This window comes from Tetrao urogallus (genome assembly GCF_951394365.1).
Source record: "Tetrao urogallus genome assembly, chromosome: 7".
Lineage (NCBI taxonomy): Eukaryota > Metazoa > Chordata > Aves > Galliformes > Phasianidae > Tetrao > Tetrao urogallus.
The window spans coordinates 49,657,954-49,681,309 of NC_136820.1; the positions used below are offsets into that span (position 1 = coordinate 49,657,954).

A 23,356-nucleotide genomic window follows, 5' to 3' on the forward strand; every position below is an offset into this window, starting at 1 on the left:
TTTAATAGTAACAGGCAGAGAGCCCTGTTTATAAACATACCTCAGTAGCAACTGCTGCACCGAGAAAGCAGTGTCAGCAAACTCACTCACGTGTCTCTCATGGCTTGGAAAATCCGATTCAAGGAAATCAAACTTTTTTCTGTATTGTGAGTGTTTGACATAAAACCAATCAGCTGGGCTTCGGCACATCTCTCCTTGCGGATACAATCAGTCAAGTGAGTTCACTGCTAAACGGTAAAGTTTCGGTTAGCTCAGCAAACACCCTTCAAAACTTCACTTGCAACACCATCAAAACAGTTCTTGTTTTTCTTTCTAAATGCAACACTGATAAACTGATTTAATATGGTTTCCATTGCCCAAGAAACGTTTTCAGCTGTATCTGCTGCTCTCACTGGGACTTCGGTTGTTGGAGTAACTGCGATCACTTTCGCTATCAGAGCCATAAGATCTACAAAGAAAAGATTGAAATGCCTCAAAATCGCATTCTGAATTTCCAACTCAAAATTGCGCCGCATTAAGAAGATTGGCAAGAGATGCACGAGACAAGAGAACATACATTATATCTTATGTCACAACTGGAATACACACTATGGGACACTCCATTAAAATAGTCATTAACTTCACATGATGAGAACCAGCAAAAGTCAAGTCAACCTCTGTTTGTAACCGTAACATTTCTTCCTTTCTTCAGTACAGATGAAGGAAGCTGCCGCCCCCAAACAATTTGGTTTTTGTTAACATTAATAGCTGACTAAGCAGCACATTCTAACAAATATAGTTTTATTTCTCAACCGAGATGATCTTCTGTCCCTTTGCTTTATGTATTGCAATTTGAAGTATGGAGGTGAGCCTGAAAAATCAGGCCCCACAGTAACACCAGGAGCGACTGCAGGAGAGAAATAGATTAAAATGTTCTAGCTTATCCAAACCAAGAGTTCCAACTTCAGCACCTGGCCAAGCACTCAGATTGTTTCAGATAAGCCACAGGACGTGTTCCATTTATACAGTGTTCAAATTAAACAGAATAAACTTTTCTCACAAATTTTCTAGCCTCATGCCTGCAAGGAAAGCCTTGCTAGGGCAGGGCAGGCACAAGCAGCATTTCTCTGAAGTTTCCAGACATCCTAAAACAATAATTTTGAAAGACTACTTTCACACTCATTAATCTCATTCATTTTCCTTCAAACACATGATGGAAGCCTGGGTGGCAGCAAAGTCCATTACAAGTTAATACAAAGTCATAGAAAAAAACATGTAAGAGAAAAAAAACACGTATGAAAAAAACAAATATGAGAACAGAAAAATGAAAATTTATAGTAGCCAGAGATCTGCCTGACTTACTGCTGACTAGTAAGGGAATTACTAAAAGGTATGGGATTAATCACTGCTGCACTCTATTCACTATATAAAGCTCACTTTCCACTCTTGATCGTGGTGCAATGTGCTCACTTACACCTATGGTAATTGCCCTGGTGTGAGTAGGATCATTTATCCTAAACGCTGACACAAAAAGCAAGCTGGGTTTACTGGTGAAATACTCTTTTGAAACACATTCTAGGAAGCTGAAGATTAATTCTGGATAGCAGTAATTCTTCCACTTCCTTTGCACACTTTTTGTTTTTAAATCCACTTTCACAGTCTAGCCAAAAAGCATTCATCATCCAATGGAATTCTCTGCATACTAGGTAGCTTTTAATCCATGACAGGGCACCCAGTTTAAATCCTGAAAGCTAATTCACTGCAGGATTGAAATAAAACACCTAAGGGAAGGATTATAAAAATAAAATTAAAAAAGAAAGTGCTTATTTTGACCATACACGGCCATTTTTGCAATATATTTTATATTCTGGAAAAAAACATTAGCTTTCATTAACTGAACTACATACCTTGTGATTTTTTTTTGCATAAATACAGGGTTAAAGCCATGCAAGCAAATAACATACCTGGATCTCCTGTCATAACTTCTAGATCTTCGATAGCTGTCGCTCCTTTTACTTCTACTTCGACTTCTGCTATAGTAACTATCATAGGTGTATGACCTACTTTAAAGGGAAAAGAAAGCCACTGTTGGTTTATAGTCACAGGTCTACAATGCCATTTGTGTTAAACACGTTCTAAAGACTTTTATGTACAAAGAAATGAATTGCTGTATAGAAATTATTCTTGATAATTTCAACAAGAACACAAGATAATACTAAGTTTTCATAGAAGTTTGATGTCAGAATTAAATACCTTCAGAAGAAGAAATATAATCTCAAATTTTTGAATCTACAGTCCGTGAAGGAAGACAACTTGTTTTCAGAAGTATTAACAAACAAGTAACAGAATTATCCCAATTTATATTTCAAATTTCATTTTTCACCATTATTTATGACATGATTTGGTTATGTTCAAAGTGCCTCATTTACGCTGATTCTGCTTGGGAGGCTGCTATCACGAGAAGTTGAATCCTAAGTACCACAGACAAAGGGGTATTCTTACACTAAGATATTTTTATAGTAAGTACATTTATTTCAAAGTTGTCACAGAACTGCTATCCATACCTGGACCGGCTGTGGTGACCATAAGAACTACTTCTGGATCGGCTTCTACTGTAGGTTCGACTAGAAACAAGCAAACAAAAAACACACGAAGGTAATCAGGAACGAGTGCAGAACAGGGCCCAACAAAGGCAGAGGGGAATACCATTTTCCAGAACTCCTCACCCATACTGCTGGACATTAAAGCAAACTGCTTCTCAATGACAGGAAATTTCAAAATACGACTACTCTAACTTGCACTTTTAAGAGGATGCATCAGATTGCATCACATATGGCCGAGCCCACTTTCAACTTGCTCAGAGTTGGAAGCATCGAGAATTGTGGGCATAATTCACTGCTTTGTTAATATACCTCACTGAATCATATCATATATGAATATCATATCATAATCATATATGAATATTCCCCTGTATTCAGCACTGGTGAGGCCGCACCTCAAGTACTGTGTCCAGTTTTGGGCCCCTCACTGCAAGAAAGATATTGAGGCCCTGGAACGTGTTCAAAGGAGGGCAACAAAGCTGGTGAGGGGTCTGGAACACAGGGCTGATGAGGAGAGGCTGAAGGAGCTGGGAATGTTCAGCCTGGAGAAGAGGAGGCTCAGGGGAGACCTCACTGCTCTCTATAACTTCCTGAAGGGAGGCTGTAGTGAGCTGGGGGTCGGCCTCTGCTCTCGTGTCATCAGTGATAGGACCAGAGGGAATGGCTTCAAGCTACGGCAGGGGAGATTCAGGCTGGACATGAGGAAGTATTACTTGTCAGAAAGGGTGGTCAGGCACTGGAATGGATGCCCAGGGAGGTGGTGGAGTCACCGAGCCTGGGGGTGTTCAAGGAAAGGCTGGATGTTGTGTTGAGGGACATGGTTTAGTGGGAGCTATTGGGAATGGGTGAACGGTTGGACTGGATGAGCTTTGAGGTCTTTTCCAACCTTGGTGATTCTATGATTCTATGATTCTCAGTCTCCATTAGAGAAGCTTACCTACGACTCTTGTAACTGTGGTAAGAACTACTTCGGCTTCTTGACCGATCTCTGCTGTACCAGCCTCTACTTCTGCTTCTTGTATAGCTTCTCGACCTGCAAACAGTGGACACAACTTGAGACGATCACAAAGTGGAACATAACAAGTGAAAAGCAGAAGGCAACGAAAAGCAAAAGCGTTTAGAAGTTTACCTTTAAAACTAAATATATATTCCACACTCTCTAAATTATAAGCACTTTTTAAAAGAAAAAACTTAAGCTGAGGAAGAAAAACATGCCTCAGAATGCTGGAAACTTTCAAGTTATCACGGTAGGCTGTGAACACACAAACATTTCACCTGTAAGAATACGTAGAGCTTCGGGATCGGCTTCTCGAGTGACTGTACGATTCAGACCGCGTTCGGTGTCTGGATTTAGATTCAGATTTACTTCGAGACCTGCTGAGGCTCCTGGATGGACTGTTGTCATCTCTACTTGGAGACTCCTCCTCGCTGGAGCTTTCTTGGTTCCTTGGCCTTCGATTTAGTCGTGCTGTCTTCCTAACTTCGTCAAACAGAGATCCAGGCCTTACTTTATTTTTAGCTTTTATTTCAATTCTCAAACCTGCTGGCTTAGCCTCTGGTGCTGCAGCCATGTTTTTCACTTCCATGGCAGTACTAATTGCAGCTGGTTGCAGATTACCAACACCTTGCAAGGGCTTCCATTTATTATCAATTGAATTGCTTTGTGCATTTTCAGCAATTTCACTTTTCAAACTACAGTCTTTAGCATTAGATGCAGGAACGGAGTTATTCTCTTGCCTTCCTACTTCTTCTTTAATATTAATGAAGTCTGCAATGCTGTTTCCTGGTTTGACAGCATCTTGTTCGGAGGTCTGTAAATCTTTGTTTATACTAGCACCTAAACTCTGAGGTTTATCCGTGAGAATGACAGGAGACAAAGCGTCCACAACCACCTTCCCTGGTGAGTTACGGTCTGGAGTGCAAATCTCCATGTTGTCATCTGTCTGAATTACATCCAATCCATTCTGGTTGCTTTCTTCAGCATGCTCAGTCTCGTTATTGCAAGTAGTCACATTTATTCCTGAGTTTAATATACTGGTTGAAGTGTTAGGATTGATGCTATCGTTATTAAGTTTATTTTGATTTGGTGAGGCATTAGGAGTAGTATTTTTAACTAGCAGGTTTTCATCTGCACAGGGTTTTTCACCATTTCCTGTTTTGTCTTTGACCATTTCATCCTTTTCACAAGCTTCTTCTTTTTTATCCTTCACACCCTTGCTAAGCTGCTTTTCTTTGTCATCCTTGATAACTGGCTTTTCATTTATATCTTCTTCATCTTCTTCACCAAACTCCAGTGGGGGCTGCCAGTGAAACACTTCTTTTCTTTTCTGAACTTTGTGTTTTTTCTCCTTTTTCCCTTTTGATTTTTCTTTCACTTTTTTGGAATGTAATTTTTTAAGAGCTTTTTTCGATTCGTGTTTGTGTTTTTTTGCCTTTCCTCTGGTATGCGTTGAGTTAGAACGAGAACTCTCAGATTCTGAAGATGGCAACTGTTTGCTTATTTTCCACGCACTATCAGAATCCAGAACGCCTTCTGAGGAATTGGATTTCGTTTTTCTCCTTTTGATACCACTGAGTTCTGTATCAGATCCTGATGTGGCCTCTCCTTCCTCTTTATCGGACGAGGGTCTGGAATCTCCCCTACCACGATGAGCATCTCCCCGTTCCGAGTTTGACTCAGAGTCCCATTTACTACATGAGTAGGATTTTTGTTTACTTTTTGCACCACCTCTAGGTTGCTCAGAAGATTGCTCTTTGACTGCTTTCTTTTTAGAACGGTCACCATCCCATTCACACTTGGATTTCTCCTCCCCTCTCACAGAACGGAAGGTATTTTTATCCTGTTGCTGAGCATCTCCTTCTAACTGACAATGGCCTTCCTTTTCTTGGGCTCCCTTCACTTTCCCAGAACGCTCGCTGTCAGTAGAGAAGTCTGAAGATGATAAACTGTCACTCTCTTTCACTCCTCGAGAAGACTCATCGTAGTCCTTCGTATCCTTGTAAGGAAGGGTACTTTCAGAGCTTGTTTCTTGCCTCCCTTTAAGAGAACGCGCGTTCTGATCACCCGATGCAGATTTTCTTTTGCTTCTGTGTCTATCATCATCACTGAGGGAAAAATAAGACGTTGACTCACTGTATCCTGACCTGTCACTGCGGTATTTCAGTGATGGTGATCTGCCAGAAGAACGAGATTTCGTCCTTGAGCTAGACAGACTTCTAGATCTTGTGTAAGACCTTGAGTACGACCTGCTTCGAGAGGACCTGCTTCTCGATCTCTGCCAACTATCTGAGCTTTTGTCACTGCGGTATTTGGAATAGCCGCTTCGATCGCTGTCAGAACTGCCCTGTTGCTTTTGATACGAAGATGTGTTAGCCTCTTTAACAACTACTAAATTATAATTAGTTTGGGGGGGTATTAAATGGGTTGCTTTAGCTTTCATTTCTTGAATTCGCTCATAAGATGGCTTCCATGGCTTTTGTCCGGGCTTCCACCTTGAAGGTGGAGGACTATCACTTAAGGGTATTACAGGGAGGGTCTCTGGGACAACTGGTGGGATGACGACCTTGTCACTTGGTAGTATAACTGCTCTTACAGGGTCAGAAGGCTTGTTCAACTTACTTTCATTTAACCGTGCTGAAATATTTCGTGGAGAATTGGAAACAGTCTTTTGATGCCTAGGATTAGAACTTGATCTTGACCTACTTCGAGAACGCGATGATTTAGAGGCTGACCTTGATCTGGAACTTCTTTGGGAATAAGACCTTGACTTAGACCTAGATCTGGATCTGGACCTGGACCTGTAGTACGACCGACTCTCTCTGCTTGAGAAAGTTGATGAACTCTGGTCTTCCTTATCAGATTTAGACCAGTCTCTTCTGGAAGAATGTCTAGAAGACAACGAGGAGGAACGAGATTTCCTCTCACGATCACAGGACGATTTCTTCTTCCTGAACGAACGTGAGGATTCCACCTCTGATGAAGCTGATGCTTTCTTTTTTTTAGCTTGCTTGTGCTTCTTGAAATGCTTCTGCTTTTTAGACTTCTTTTTATGTTTCACTTTCTTTTTTCTGTGCTTTTTGTGGTGACTGGAGTACCTCACAGTACTCAGATCGGAGTAGCCGTTATGTGACCAAGATCTTGATCTCCGTGATGCACTTCTTTCATCCCACCTGCTTGTACATGGGTCACTTAACCTTGAAAAAACAGGCAAGCACCACATTAAGTGAAAATTCTTTTAAAAACTTTGCCTTTCCCCTCCACCTCTGCCCCAAGGCAATTAATGAATGAACTGTAAAAATGCCTGCATTTGCTAGCAGAAAACTGCATTTTGAATTGTTCCAATTGCACCAACAGAAAAAAGTTATTCTATGACATGAAGCCTTTTCAGCATGCATTCATCTGGTGTTACATCTCTGAACCAGAAAGGCTTTAAGAAAGATTCCATTTAAACGCAGAACGTTAGACATGGAGAGATGCCAAATACAGAGATATTTTTACAGATTCTATTTAGCCGAAAAAGAACAACACGGAACATCTACATAATCAATTGGTGTTAGAAAAAGAAAAAGACACTGTGTATTTGTATTAAGGCTCTTACTTATCGCCTTTGCTCCACTTTTCTCCACTAGGTGGTCTGTATGTTCGTAATCTCTGCATTTCCTCCTTCCAGTGAGGAGGAGTCTCACTGCTCTCATCATCATCAGATTCAGAGCACGACCGTGATCGAGGTGGGGTGTGATATCGCTGCAAAGGCAAAGAAGAGTCACTCAAGAATATAGCTTCCTTTAAAGAAGAATGAACAATGCATAAGTGTATGGTGCCTCATACAGATTTTGCATGCATCTTCGTAACACCAACCAGACAATGCTATTCTCAAACTGTCACAAAGAACACAAATTACGAAGCCCTGACAAAAATATCCACTTTGGGCACCCACACATCCTACATGTGAGACCAGATTACGTAGCTAACTGTATTTTCATTCTCTGAAGGCAGTTCTCAAAGCTTGAGCAGGTGCTGGTTTGTTTTAAACATGAAAGGAAGAATTTAGGAAGAAGTCAAATTCCCTTTATGGAGCACCTTTTGGAGCATCATAATTACTGCAGATAACCAAACTACTGTTTTCCCCCGTGATGCTAAAGAACAGAGGTTTCACTTCAGTTAGGAGACACTAAATTTCTTCGAAGCATTAAGATGAGCTCTATTTCAAAAGTCACTGCTGTTCAGCCCTTCAGGAATGGGCAGTCAGGTTAATATCTTACAAGCCAAAAATCCTTTTAAAAAGTGTAACGAAGTTTCATGCTCAAAAATGATGCTTAGTCACAACACTCAAATGAGCAACAAGAGCTTCTCCTGCAGCAGCAGCAAAGCACTCATAACATTGCTAACTCATTATTTTCCATTACCCAGTAGGATGCACACTTAAGTAACTCATATGAGGAAATTAGATGCTCCTCAACTCAATTAACAAAGAAGAAAAACTTCTGGGTTTTACTCAATTATTTTGAACCACTGGTAAAACAGCACGTGGAAAAAAACCAAACAACAGTTTGTCTGCCAATATAAAAAGAGAAAGACATGTATTGATTTACATAGAATTCGGATAACTTCAGGCAGAACTCTCAAGCCTTTTTCTCTTCATGTAAGAAAACAAGGAGCATCTGTCATGGAGACCTGGAGATTCCCTACCCTTTCTTCTGAAGCAATGACTGCTTGAAAATAAAAAAGGTGTTGTTCCCCCTTCAGAACCTAAGAGAATTCAAAACTACAAATGAGCACCTTGAGTAGTTGGCTGTAGAGAGAAAGCTAAATGAACTACTAGAGGCTGTAGAAAACACGTTCCTCTACTGCTAGGCTTAAATTATTTCTGATATTAGTTATTATTTTCACTCTTACTTTTCCTGAGAGGATGCCAAAATTAGGAAAAACAAGACACAGGCACCTAATTGGCAAAAGCCAATTCTACTCAGTGCTATGTTAGTTTTCCAGAAACCTCTGCTTACATAAATATTTCAAAACACTGTATTTCAAAGGTTTCCTTTAATGGATATCACAAGAGTCAAATACAAATGAAAGTTGTCAGATGTATCAAGGACAACAGCTATCAGATTTAATGTCAAGGCTGGCAAATAAGGGAAGAAGAGGCACTCAGCTGCGGCCCAAACACTCCAGTACCTTGTTTCACCTTACAGCCATCAGCCAATAATTCTGAGGTTTAAAATCCTTGCTTCACAAGGATGCAAAGCTAAAAAGACATTCTTCAAATGCAGTGGCTGTGACAGAACAAAAATCATGTTCAGGGAAGTCTTGGCTACGACCATCCTTGTGAAAAGTGTCTTCAGCTAGGTAGATTAATCATTATATATCTATATGTAAGGTCACCCACTGAAGGACCAACTGCACATTTAGGAAAGATGTTTTTATTTTCTCTCCCTTTTCTGCTGACTGAAAAACAACAGTGTTTTGGGCCTGTGATTTAGGTTATTAAAGAAGAGACAAGAAAACTTTTCTTAAGAACAGCAGCACTAATGCAAAAGCCTTGAGGTTACCAGAGCACTGAAGCAGAAAAAAAGTCAAATAATTAACAGTGACAGTCTTCACAGAGGAAGGTAGAAAAAAAATGGACCAAGTCTGTATAGTTGTAAAAAAAGCCTACTTCTCTACTAGCAACGCAAAAAACTCACTTCTTGCCCATCAGTGTTACCTGTGAAACTACATGGATTTCATCTCAAGTAGCTGAGCAGATGAAATCTGACAAGCTACATTAAGTAGCTTAAAAAAAAAGAAAAGAAACAAAAGATACACTTCAAATGTCAACAAGTAGAACTAACAGTTGAAGTGGTCCTGCCAAACTTGCTAGCAGTACTGCTGCTTCCCAGCACTGTGTGCACAACCATCAGGACGTGCATCAGGAAGGGCTGTTTATGCATCAGACACTGTAGAAGAGTCTTTTCTTTGGTTCTACTCCAGCCCCAGTGTTTCACAGACACAGTGAGGAAATGCAAGGGGATGAGAGCGCAAGCTCACGTCACGTCTCATTGCTTCAGATCTTGTGGCTCAACTAGGATGAATCTTTGCTGAATTAATGTCAGTCTTTGGAAATAAATAATTTTCTTTTGTTTGAAGCTTCCTTATGTTGGAAACCACTCGTGAGTGAGTATGCATTTGTTTTCCCAAACAGTGTTTACGCAAAAAAGGACATTAATAAGAAGGATGGGGAAAAAGTATTCTAAAATGAAGTACTTAACAAACAATATTTCAAACGTCTAAGCTTGAATCTACAGCAGTCAACAACAGCAGCAACATCACACAGAGCCTTAAAGGAAATTCAAAGTTCAAGGTCAGAGAAAATACTCTGGATGAGAGGAAAGAAAAAAGGAAATCACATACTATTGTGCCTCTTCCTTTAATTTTTCGTCCAGATTTAGACACTGATGGTTTCTGGTCAGTTAGAACTGGAGTAGCATCAAGAAGCTTCCTACATAAATTAATAAAATATGAGCTTACACAAATAAACCCACACGTAACCATTTTAATTTCAACCTAAAACTGATATTAATCATGCAAAACATCTTAATAGTCTACTTTGATAGGGTAGAACTAAGAATTTAGTGAATGGCATTCCAAGAAGTCAGCCATGCACAGATCTGCAGAGAAAGGCAAACCAACACGTACGCTGGTTTCCAGCCTGCTCAGCAGATCTGATTTCTTCTCCTGATAAATAAATGCGAATGACAAACTTGCACAGTACTCTGTTGAAGTGGATTTTCTCAGTAGGCCAGCTTGTGTTTGGTGAACAAATTGTTAAGAGGACACAGAAAGAATAGCTTCAGGATCTTGGCTGTTACACAACAATGCCTCAGCACAGGGAATGGCAGCTCAGACAACCCACAAGTTCTAAAGCTTTGTTTCCTTCCTCAGCAACAAGAGGTAATTCAGCACTCCTTTTTACAGAGGTTGTACAACATCCTTGAAAGAAGCAGATAAGGCTTTGAAAACACGTGTAGCACTTCAAGAAAAAGCTCACAAAAGATTATATAGTTAACCAAATTTAAAGAAAAAATAAAAAATTGATTACAGTTTTTAGATATGTCCAGGACTGTGCCCACATGAATTCAAAAGTGAAGAAATTTGGGAGAAAAAAATTGCAATTTATCAGGCACACCAAACAGAAAGTAAGTCGTTTTCACAGAAACAGTCTCCTCTTCTCTAAATTAGAGACTGCTTCCAAGACTGTTTCACTGATTTTGCACTAAATTTTCTCCCTTTACAGAATCACAGAATTGTAGGGGTTGGAAGGGATCAGAAGATCATTGAGTCCAACCCCCCTGCCAAAGCAGGTTCCCTACACCAGGTTAGTCTAAGAAGCTGAGAAATCACTTCTCCCATTCAAGCTTGCCTTGCAATGACATATTTGCTGTGGTTTTTGTTGCAAAATTTCCTCTTGAATTAGTGAACAATGTATGCAGTGTTTGTAATTGAGTTTAAGGCCATGATACGCACGATCCTTATGGTTCAGTGAAATGAATTCATAAGGTTTCACTGAAAAAAAAAAAAAACCAAACACAAAAACAAGCCATTCCGAAAGGAAACTACCAACGAAATACTCAAAGTAGGATGCTTAAAGTACCTCACTTGGAAATCCTGATGCTACACCCATTATTTGCTACAAGTTCTGGAAATGCATCGTTAGTGGCAAAGTTCTATGCATAATTCCCAGCAATAAAGTCAACATAATTAGATAACTCCTTACGTTTCAGGCTCTGCACTGACAACAGGCACATCTCTTCTCAGCAAGAATCTATTTTCAGGCACTGGGGGAATTTCTTCAGGACGTACCACAGGCTTATCCCTCTTTGTGCTGACATCCACTGTTTTTTCTGTTACGTCGCTCTTGTCAGAAAGGCTGCTAAGAGGAAAAAAGGTTATAATTCAGAATCAACTGACAAGCACCATTTTCCAGGGTGAATTCCCAAAATAAGCCCACGTGATGAAACGAGCTACAGATGACTATGAAAACAAAATGCTGTCATTAACTCATTTTACGCGGAAGGATGGCGCCCAAACTTCCAGAATAAAAGCACCTTCATATTAATTGCATGAGTAGTTCATGAAAAAGGAAAGTTTCTCAAATTTCTCTGAAATCCTTAAATGTAAGAAACTAGTCACCATCTTTGGTTTGAGGTTCGCTTGCTCCTCAGATCCTCCTTCTTCCTCTCTTCCTTCCTCCGTTTTCTTGACTGTTTGGTTTTAGCTCTTCTTTTACGCTTCCTTCTTCTGCTTCTTTCATCTTCAGCTTCACTTTCAGATGATGTTTCTGAGGGCTCTGATCCACTGGAGGTTGAGTCTGAAGCTTCTGAGTCAGAACACACTTTCTTCTTCTTCTCCAAAGCTTAGAAACAGACATTTTAAACGTACAGTGTGTACATGTAGTGTGCATACATAAAGGTACACAACTTTATACATGTAAAGGCACATACTTCTCCAGGAGCTCAGCCTGTAAACCTTTCACAGCGAGGTCTGCTAAAGGACAATTGCATGAATTTGATTGCATCCAGCATAAAGCACTATCAATAAAATATCAATTTTCCAATAAGGATGGTGGTAAAAAAAAATCCCTTTGTTTGCTATCAAGTGAACTGTAAGACTTGCTATGCACAACTTCTGCCATGCGAGATGCACCACTGAAAAGCCAAAGCACCTTAAAGGTGTGCATTGGAGGTCAGTAAGTGAAGTTAACACTCAGATGCTGGGGAGTTGGACAAGATGACCTTTAAAGGACACTTCCAACATTAAAATAAGCCTTCAGAAACAGCGCAAGATCCCCCATCAAGAAAAGCATCTGATTGGACAACTATCTTTCAAGCTCTGAAAAATAACTGGTAATTACTTTTCGAGTATGTAACATTAACCACAAAGATTAATGAAGGAGAAGAGGAAGCAGACATGCAAGTTCTGAGCCACAAAGACTGAGGTCAAAGAACCTCCTTTCCCGTGCCTTGCTTGCCTCCATCAACCTCTAAATTTTGAAGACTCATCAGAGCCAAATTAAGACTTGATAGATTCACCACAGTGATTTCTAGATGCTGGCATAGTTTTTAGACTCTGAAAACAATGTCAACATTCAATTAACTTCAGCTTATGTATACTTACCATCTTTTGCTGGTTTTGTAACAAGCACCCCACAGTCAATGACTCGTACATCTGCATAGGGTCTGCTGGCAGTATCAGTTTTCAGATTTTCTATTTGTTCTATTACTTCAAAACCAGAAATAACCAGTCCAAAGACAACGTGCACGCTGCAGAAACAAAACAGTTGGGAAGTACAAGCATTTATATATCGCCGTAATCTTCTTCCAATGAATTTCAGATTTAAAAGTCATTCTCAACCAGAAACATTCAGCTTCACTGGGCTCATCTGGCTCTTAAAAATATTACATTTAAAAACAAGGCTTTTTCAAATTACTTTTACATTGACAGCAAGGCTAAGATTTCATGCAACGTGATCAGGAGGTGTTTTTTGCTTCAACTTGACACCATCTTACTCTCTTCTAATGGGCACCATGAACAGGTCATCAATTCTAACCAAGCCTTCTATTTTTGAGATGCTGAGCATCAGGCAGATGAAACAAAGATGGTCACAAATTGTCACTTTCCCCAGAGATGAAGCATTTATAGGTCTATGCAAACTCAGCACGCACATTCCCACTAACTCTGAAGGCACAGTTACAATTCATGAATCTCTAACTCTGTTCTACCATACCACATGTCTTTTTCCTCCTTGCAATTACCTGTATCTTGAATTGTAGGTTAAGGGCAGCAACCAAGTTTAAATAAATGAGTATGGAAGGTTTTGGGCCTTCCAAGCTTTCAAGCTTTAGGAAACAAGTTGTCATTTGGAATTTTTATAGAACTCAAACTAAAATTTTCCATCTTTTTTCGCTACATCATCTTTCACAGAACTAAGAATTTGTTTTCCTATTGATGTCTACTTGCAGCTCAGAAAGCAAATGATATCCTGGGCTCCATCAAAAGAGGGGTGGCCAGCAGGGACAGGGAGGTGATTGTCCCTCTTTACTCTGTCCTCTTGAGGCCCCATGTGCAGTACTGTGTCCAGGACTGGGCCCCCAGTGCAAGAAAGACAGGGAGCTGTTGGAGAGGGTCCAGAGGAGGCCATGAAGATGATCAGAGTGCTGGAGCACCTCCCCTGTGAGGAGAGGCTGAGGGAGCTGGGCTTGTTCAGCATGGAGAAGAGAAGCTGCGGGCTGACCTCAGTGCAGCCTGCAGTGCCTGAAGGGAGCCTGCAGACAGGAGGGGAGTCAGCTCTTGGAAAGGGGAGATGGCAGCAGGACGAGGGAAATGGTTTGGAGTTGAGGGAGGGCAGATGGAGGTTGGATGTCAGGGGGAAGTTCTGTGCTATGTGAGTGGTGAGGTGCTGGAACAGCTGCCCAGAGAGGCTGTGATGCCCCGTCCATCCCTGGAGGTGTTCAAGGCCAGGTTGGATGGGGCCCTGGGCAGCCTGGGCTGCTGTGAAATGGGGAGGTTGGTGGCCCTGCATTGGTGGGGGGTTGGAGCTTCGTGATCCTTGAGGTCCCTTCTAACCCTTGCCATTCAATGATTCTATGCTTCTACTTCCAAAACAACGCATGAAGACTCATCAGTAATCCCAACTCCATTCATCATTGAAGAAATGGAAATATTCTTACCCATCAAGATGAGGAGCAGGTTTTGTTGTTCTGTTTGACAAACAGCAAGATGGTAAGATGGTAAAATAAAAATCAAGGATTCAGATGGAGTAAGAGAAGAATGGCACGGGGAAAAAAAAAAAGGTGAAGGTAAGACAAAATAGTGAAAAAATTCAGTTACATATATGGAATTAAAAACATCTTACAGCTTATAGACACAGGCCCTTCTTTAATCTTTTAATCAAAATTTGCTTGAAGTTTAACTCGAAAGTTGTACCAAATACCATTTTATGCATGCAACGAAAAATATTAAAGCCTCTTTAAATACACATTTAAATATCACTAACATCTTTAATCACAAAAAAGACAACTTGCAAATAAATATTGGGCAACTAATGAAATTTACATGTTTCTCTCATTGTTATTACGCTACACGGTCACTTTGGAGTCAGTTTTATTTAAAAAAGAAATGGGAAAGAGTTCTCATATGTGATAGATTCTTTGCTTTTGATTTTTTTTTTTCCTATTACTTTCCACCTACTTGATTGGCCTCAAGACTCAGGATACAAAGCAGCTCTAGCTTTAAGTGTCGGGACTAAAGTACTTCAGCTGATGAGCTCACAGGCTTCCCAAAAGCAATAGCAGCACAGTGCAAGCAGACATTACGTGGTACCCTGCAGCTTACTTCTGTGATAAATTCAGACTTGCTCCCTACTTATCAGTTCCCACATTTAGCTGTTTCTAGCCTGAAGTGGAAATGGCACTGCATTACATTTTGTGCACTCTGCTAATAGGCATCGGAGGCAGCTCTGCTAAACTTCCAGGCTGGATTTTAATTGGAATATTCAAGGCTGTGCATCTGTGAAGATATCTTAAGATTCAACTTTTTGATAGTAACACTGCGACTTGGTACCTCTCTGTACTATTCTCTAAAAAGGAAAACAAATTACTTCATCAGAATCATTTATATCTCAAATTCTTATTGGAAAGTGTTCTCCTCCTCTCTTCCCCAGGCAGTGCCTTGTCTTTCTGGCTTCCTTCCACTGTATTACTCTCCCCAGCATAAAAATATCACAGGGCATATATGCTTCTACATTTACAGTAACACAGACCTGGTACAATGAAGTCAGGCTTTCACTGCTATAATAAAACAGGGTTCAAGCATGTGGCTGCACTCTGCTTTCAACTATTAGCTGACAAGATGCTGCAGTGCTGGCATGCATGCAAAAGGTGGAAGTGCCCATCAGAAGTGCTTACACTCTGATTTCTTTAGGCTCCAAACACCAACCAGACCTGCTTCCATAACCCTAATATTACAGAGAACCTCTTTAGCTCATATGCAAGCAAAGAGATGCTATAAGACATTTCATTTCTCAGCAGTAGGGGCATTCCTTGTTTTTCCCCTCACTAATTCAGCATCTTGCTGCAAAATGAAACATTCTCCCAGCTTTGGAAATTCTATCAGCAAAGTTAACTGCATTAATGACCTGCTGTTAAGTGAACACTGTAAGCAGGCATAATTATAAAGCGGAGTTCAAAGCAGTGATAGAAGTGGGTTACTTCAGTGAAAGCAACAGTAAATGAGACTCAGCATCTGGAATCAGCTACAGAAAGCAACAAGTTGAGACACCCCTGATGTGAATGCTGGAGCAATGCGCTCCTGCCATGCTGCAGCAGCACTTGGAGACCAATTGAGCAAACTATTGAACTCATCCTAACTCAACTTCATCCTTGATAGACAAGGAAACTTGGTCACTGGTAAAGCCACTTAGCTTTTCATTGTGCTGACAGAAAAAGTGGACAGAATTCTTCTCATTTGCCTGCTCAGGATGGGAAAGCACACAGAAAAGCATTACCCAAGAAGAAACTTTCTAGATGCAAAAGAAGGAGTTTGGCAACTTAGATCACTTCCAAAGGGAAGCAGAATCCAAACTCCTCACTGTTCTATTGAATGTTCTCTCATCTCAAGGCCAGGGTCGTAGCACTGCAATCAGCCTGCAAACATTTGCACTTTATTAGAGCATGTCAAAGCTTTTTGCCTATGTTGCACCTTTCACTTCTTGAACATTTATACCTTGACCATAAAACTTCATCGGGACAAAACCCACTTGCTGCTTTGGCACTACAGAAGCTTAGAGCTATGATCATTTCCTCCCAAGAAATAGTATTTCATTAAAACATTTCTCTACAGAAGCTTCATAATTTGAAACACTGACAAACAGCTACTATTTTCCACGTTATCTGCAGAAGGACAAACATCTCTATTCATCCAAAGTAATGCAAATTGGTTTAAGGTACTGCTGAAGAGAAGAGCATCTTTTTGGTAAAAGCGTGTTATTGCCCACCCCCCCCAAGAACCTGAGGCCTGACAAAGGACTCAATGCACATAACAATATGATCAGCAAAACAAGAAAGATTAAAAACAGAAAGAGAGAAAGGACACAGCCTTAGAGGAATGAGACATTACCTTTGGAGCGCACGGTGTAACACTGTTTCTGTAAATTTTACACAAAAATGGCAGAAATAAATTGTAACACATTTTCAGACAAAACTGAGTCTATGTTTTATTAAATACAAGTTTAAAATTAATATTAATCAAGTTGTATGCAGAACAAGGATGCCTAAAAAGAGGGCTCTAAATTTTCTTTAGAATACAAGGCACTTTGAAAACTACAGTCAGTTCTCTTGAACAACACAAAACTGCAGAAATAACTTCCTTGCATGAACTATGAGAAAGACAAACTGTTAGAATCCTCCCAATCCCCTCCGAAAGGCTCAATCCAGCACAAGTGTTAGAACACATGCACAACTTTAAGCAAAATAACTGATTTCAGTGGGTCTGCTGGTGGTTACATCTGTGTTCAAATGCTCCATGGAACCAAGCCCTAATGGTTTTAAAGTGAGACAGGGAAGGTTTAGGTTGGATATGAGGAGGAAGTTTTTCCCCCAGAGGGTGGTGAGGCACTGGCACAGGTTGCCCAAGGAGGCTGTGGATGCCCCATCCCTGCAGGCATTGGAGGCCAGGCTGGATGTGGCTCTGGGCAGCCTGGGCTGCTGGTTGGTGACCTGCACACAGCAGGGGTTGGAGCTGGATGAGCACTGTGCTCCTTTGCAACCCAGGCCACGATTCTATGCGTGTGCTTCATAGGATGGAGGCCCTTAACTGTTTTGATCGACAAATGAAAGGTGTTGGTAAGCCCACAGCTTTATACAATCCATAGTTAGCTTACATCTTCCTTGTACTATGAAAGTTGTGTATAAAAAGAGAAAAGCTGCTTTCTCTCAAATACATGAATGGTTACTGGAAGCTTGTGCTTAGAAGTTGCTTAGAAGTGTAGAGAAACAAGAACACTGCAGACACTAAGGGGAAAAAACACACCAACTGATGCTGGTGCAATTCTGAAGGGCAGCAATGATTTAAAAACACATCAGCAATTATCCACACATCTAAGCAGGGAGAAATGGAAATGATCCCTTTGTAACATAGTACAAATACAAGCATCCAGTGAATGCCTCTGCATGGGCTGCACTTCCACGTCAGCCTCAATCCAACCCCTGGGACCTGCCCGCGTGCCAAGTGCACAAACAGCACTGTTGCTCAAAAACACTGCAAAATCAGCACCTGCCATTGATTTTGTTCACTTTTGTATCTCTGTAAAGTGTACAGCAATCAGCTGAAAGCTATTTCATCTGCAAGAAAGAAAAAAGGGACGGCTGCTCAGAAAAATGCCCGGTGTGGCACACTGGAAACCTTTAGATACGAGGCACTTACGAGAAGTCAGTGACATTCAGAAATCAGTTGTAAAATCCTCATCGTTGATTTCATCTATCATTTAGCATTTCAAAGAGGTTAGTTGGTTTCTATTCGGTAACAAGGCACACCACACGTTTGAAGAATGTTTGGTTATTTAGTTTTGAGCAAGGAGAAGGAGCTTGGGAGACAATCACACTGACAATGATCTCAATATCGAGGTGGGAATTGCACCTATCAAAACAGCCTCAAGTTTTAAATAAAGGTCTTTTGAACACAAAGGCAAGAACTCAACACTGCTTGAGCTGGTAAGGAACAAAACCTGGGACTCCTCTCTGTGATGCAGAAGGAACATATCCCTCAATTACTGAAGCTAACACACAACTAAACAACAGGGCAGTAATTTAATTACTATCAAAAGCTTCCAAATGACAACTAAGAAGTTGGCTACTTATTTGACTCCCACTGCTTTCTTTATGCTTCTATACTTCTTTATTCACTCTGCACGTTCACATTTCTGCTCCTGTAGTAAACGCAGCTCAGTTGATTCTGCATCACTTCAGAGAAGCAAAGGTGAGTATGAGCACTCAGAAAGCCAACAGACTCTCAAATTTTATAGTACTTTCTATAATCACTTTCACGAGAGGTGCAATTATTTTGTATTACAGTCTTTCTATAACGTTGGGCAGCACCACAGGCACAAGAGGTGCTCAAAAGAGCCAAGCTACCTTCATCAGATCAGCTCAACGAGGAGCTTGCAAAAACATCACCCAACAGCAACCCAGCTCTGTGCTGACCACCCCAGAACAGGCTTATCATCCCTCCAGCTCTAACTAAGTGACATGAAGACATAAGCTGCATTTGTATGAAGCTCCACAGGTACCCCCTCACTCCCATTAATAACAGTAATAAATAATAATAAAACTTTCAGCAACAGTCCAAAACGGGTACTGGACTACAGGGAAAAAGGAAGTGATTCTAGGATGGCTCTTATCAAACTACCCTCATCCAAGAAACTCCTTATCTGTACATCAACATGGCAATGGGGTAGTTAAAAAAAAGAAAGGATAAACATACTATGGTTTTCAGAACACTTTTTAGGTAACTGATGGTTCTGAAAAAACTTAATTCACAGAAAAATAAGCAGTGCTGCTATCTGAAAATAATAAAAGCTTGTTTATAAACAACTGCCTTAAAACTGTTTTCAACACAATCATGCAATAAACACTAGAAAAGATGCCTTTGGTTACAGAGAATTGAAACTCCAACTCTAACAGCACAAAAGGACACAGCCTGTGCATCCCTCATCATTTCAGCATGATGCATTCTGTCAGAGCAGGGAGTGCTTCTATAGACACGAATGAACAGACCTGGCATATCTGAAGCATGTATCCACGAAAAGCAATCCTGCTGTAGCTAAGCCCTTGCCTTTCAACCCACCTGCTCTACGTAGGAATAGTCAATGAGCATCAAACATAGCACTTCTGATATGGGCTTGTTTAGCATGGAAAAGAGAAGGCTCTGGAGAGACCTCATTGTGGCCTTCAGTGCTTGAAGGGAGCGGATAAAGGAGGGGGAACAGCTGTGTGTGAGGGTGGATGGTGATAGGACAAGGGGGAATGGTTTTAAAGTGAGCCAGGGGAGGTTTAGGTTGGATATGAGGAGGAAGTTTTTCAGCCAGAGGGTGGTGAGGCACTGGCACAGGTTGCCCAAGGAGGCTGTGGATGCCCCATCCCTGCAGGCATTGGAGGCCAGGCTGGATGTGGCTCTGGGCAGCCTGGGCTGCTGGTTGGTGACCTGCACACAGCAGGGGTTGGAGCTGGATGAGCACTGTGCTCCTTTTTAGTCCAGCCCATTCTATGATATATGTGCTCCCTTTGCTCTAGTTCTGCACCTTGCCTAGCGATGCCTCGCATTCATTCTCCCAGCTCTTCACTCACACTTCCTAACTTCCCTTGCATCACTTGCAGAACTGACCAGCACAGATCACGTTTTAACGACTTTCAGTCCCGTGGTGACCAGTTTGCTAATGCAGTCTGTCAAGGAGATTCACTGCCTGATTAGTTCCTACAAAGATAGTTATTCCTGACGACATTTGGTGCAGTAAGCAGGGAAAGTGCATTCAATAAGCAAGTAAAAACATATATTCAATATTCCCTGTATTATTTCAGTCTCAGCTGAACAAAGACATAAATTAACTTACTTGCATTCCCTATTTGCTACATTTGGCACATACACATTTGAAGATTTTTTTCCTAAATGATAAACTGCTGAAGAATTGGGCATTCCTTTGAGTATAACATTTGAATTTCTGTTTAAAGTACACCACTAAAGGAAGTAAGTTATGTTATTAAAGAAAATCTGTAGGAACACGCAGTACATTCCCTACAGTAACCACACAAATGTCAGCAAGCAAGAATAACTGCTTCAATAGATTACTTTTTCAAGTCTTAAGTCAGAATCTAGATCTGACTAGATATCTTTAACAGCTGTCTCCTACTCTGAATCTTGAAATTCAAACACTATATGCTATGAAGCAGAAACCAAGCTCTACCATTAAAAAAAAAAAAAAAGTATGTACCAATACAGACTGCTGGTCTACATTTCACCATCCATCCCTATTTTTCACAGATCAAGTTATTGAAAATGAACCTGACCTCCCCACTGACTGTATGTATGCACATCTGCCATCGTGGGCACTCTCCTATGGGTGCTGTAATCACTCCCACATAAGCTGCTGCATCGGAGGCCAATGCTGGCATTCAGCTTAAATGCACAAATTTGATTACATTAAAAAAGGCATCTGCAAATGTGTTAGGCAAGGTTTTGGTGGTGGGGAGCTGCTCTCTGCGAGCAGAGCCCAGCAGCTGCTCCATGCCAGATCAGAGCCAGCTCCAGCTGCTCCAAAAGCAACCTGCTGCTGGGCAGAGCTAAGCCATAAGCAATACTGGGTTGTGCTCTGGGGGAGCAGGTTTAAGAAATAAAAAAGGCTGTGCAACTGCAGATGGGAGAGAGGAGTGAGAAATAAGAGAGAAGCAGCCCTGGGAGGTGCTCCAGCTCCCTGCAGCCCAGGAAAGGCCCGTGGCAGAGCAGGCTATCCCTGTGCTTTCAATATCCCTGTCCCTTTCAATACCTAAAGGGAGCCTACAGAGGGGAGGGGAATCAACTCTTTGAAAGGGTTGATACCTGTAGGATGAGGGGAAATGGTTTTAAGTTGAGGGAGGGGAGACTTAGGTTGGACATCAGGGGGAAATTCTTTACCCAGAGAGTGGTGAGGTACTGGAACAGGCTGCCCAGAGAGGTTGTGGATGCTCTGTCCTTGGAGGTGTTCAAGGTCAGGTTGGATGGGGCCCTGGGCAGCCTGGTTTAGCATTTAACGTGGAGGTTGGTGGCCCTGCATGTGGCAGGGGGGTTGGAGATTCATGATCCTTGAGGTCCCTTCCAACCCTGGCCATTCTGTGATTCTGTGCAGCCCATGGGCACCACACAGAGCACGTCTCCATGTGCAGCAGGGGCAGAGAGCAAACATGAAGGAGTGGCAGAGGCCAGGTATTATGGACTGACCCTGCTCCTCTGTGCCACGAGCAGGAAGGGGGTGAGTAGGAGGAAGGGGTTCTTTTAGTTGTCATTGCTCTAGTCTACTGACAGTAGTCAATAAACTATGTTCATCTCCCTCATGCAGAATCTGTTTTGCCTCTGATGGTTAATTGACAGGTCTTTATCTCAACCCACAAGCTTTTCTTCATGTTTTCTCTCCCTGTTCAGTTGGGGAAGGGCAGTAACAGCACGGTGTGGTGGACTTTTGCTGCCCATCAGTGTGAAGCCACCTCAGCTAGGGACAATGCTCAATTGCCATCCTGAGCCCTGTGCTATCCCCTGCTGGCTTCCAGCTGCTGCTCCAGGAGTGCTGGGTGGCCTGTGGATGGTCCACTGCACCTACATGCCCTGAAGTACACAAGGATATCTCAAACATTCACTGCATGCATTAAAAAGCCCTGGTCAAAAGGTTCACACAAGTCTACAGCACTACAAGTGCATTAAAGACTTGCACAGCAGCCCCTAAATCTCACTGATCTGGGAATTTACTCTTGCATACGATTCATTTGTGTAACCCTAAGGTAAACTGGTGACATTTGAATGTGCTACAGGACAGCCAAGAGAAAGAATTTTCAAAGGATACAAGTACCTTTCAAAATCATTTCACTTTAATGAAAGCACTCTCAAGCACTGTTCACATTTTCCTGTCCTATGTCAATTATAATTTAGCATCAAACACAAGCTTAGGATGTTCCTTTGCATGGTGAGAGACAGGATGTCCATTAAGTACATTAAATTTAATTGAGCAAGTAAGCTGAGCCTACTGCTAGAAGTGAAAGAGGAAGACATCTGAATTAAATGCAGGAGCAAAAAGAAACTTTAGAGCCCTCAAATGATAGCTTCTTGATAGATGTAGCACCATAAAGTTTTCATGTATTTTGTTCAGATAAGCTTAAAAATGGAAAACTGCGACACACAAATCAAAAGATGCACCATCAAGTGATAAACAGCAACGCAGTGCTCTGCAGAGTGCTTTTGAAACCATGGGTTCTTTTTCATACAGAGGTTGTTCCTCATATCAGTGTGTGTATATATACATATACACATATATATATCTTCATTCAGATTTGCTGTAAGGAGGCATATCACCTAAATGTTGCTTTGAGGCTAACAGAAAAGAAGCTCTCGACGTGATTTTCTCTCTTTGGAAAGTCAGAACAGTAGGAACTGTGAAAGACTCTTAGGTTTCTTATTAGTTTTCCATTTTTAGGGCATTCTTTAGGAAGAGACCTAAGAATGCCTCTTATCTGAACTTCATTGTGTCATACTGAAGCTCTTTTTCAGGCAACAAAAAGAAAAGGAATACTCTTCAGGAGAATTTTCTCCTTTACTGAAGACAGTGAAGCGCCATTCACTCATCCCCCAAGAAAGATGGCAAAGAAAAAGAGCTTTTTACAGCTAAGCAACTACAGCAGAATTTAATTTTGAAAACACCAGCACTGTTTCTTAATGAAAGTTCTCAGCCAGCCCAAAGTTATGAACCACATCTTCCCAAATACAAACTGTTAAATACTGGACCCAGAATCTTCAATCAAAAGAGCCTGACTGCCATCACACCTGAGCATTCATCCATGACAGAAACGTGTGTTCTGCAATTGAACAGGATGTGGCTATATGCTGCAATGGATTCATTTTTGTCTGTTTAAGGTTATGTGGGAAAACCTGATTTTCAGCACATTATTTTCTACAGCACTGGGACCGTGACAATTAGTGTACACATGTGAACAGGATTATTCAACAGTAT

At 41.2% G+C, this 23,356-nt stretch overlaps 1 protein-coding gene across 1 annotated transcript in view; it reads right to left on the bottom strand.

Annotated features, from left to right (window-relative positions):
• Positions 1–369: 369 nt before the first annotated feature.
• NKTR (natural killer cell triggering receptor) overlaps positions 370–23,356 on the bottom strand; it is a gene marked incomplete at both ends in the record, with an annotated part of 37,642 nt that continues 14,655 nt past the window's right edge. Inside the window, 11 exons of the mRNA XM_079538694.1 lie at positions 370–448; positions 1,944–2,042; positions 2,544–2,603; positions 3,517–3,612; positions 3,855–6,773; positions 7,178–7,323; positions 9,970–10,057; positions 11,333–11,488; positions 11,749–11,971; positions 12,733–12,878; positions 14,286–14,315. Coding sequence (XP_079394820.1) covers positions 370–448; positions 1,944–2,042; positions 2,544–2,603; positions 3,517–3,612; positions 3,855–6,773; positions 7,178–7,323; positions 9,970–10,057; positions 11,333–11,488; positions 11,749–11,971; positions 12,733–12,878; positions 14,286–14,315 — 4,042 coding nt within the window. The remainder of the gene's footprint in view (positions 449–1,943; positions 2,043–2,543; positions 2,604–3,516; positions 3,613–3,854; positions 6,774–7,177; positions 7,324–9,969; positions 10,058–11,332; positions 11,489–11,748; positions 11,972–12,732; positions 12,879–14,285; positions 14,316–23,356) is intronic.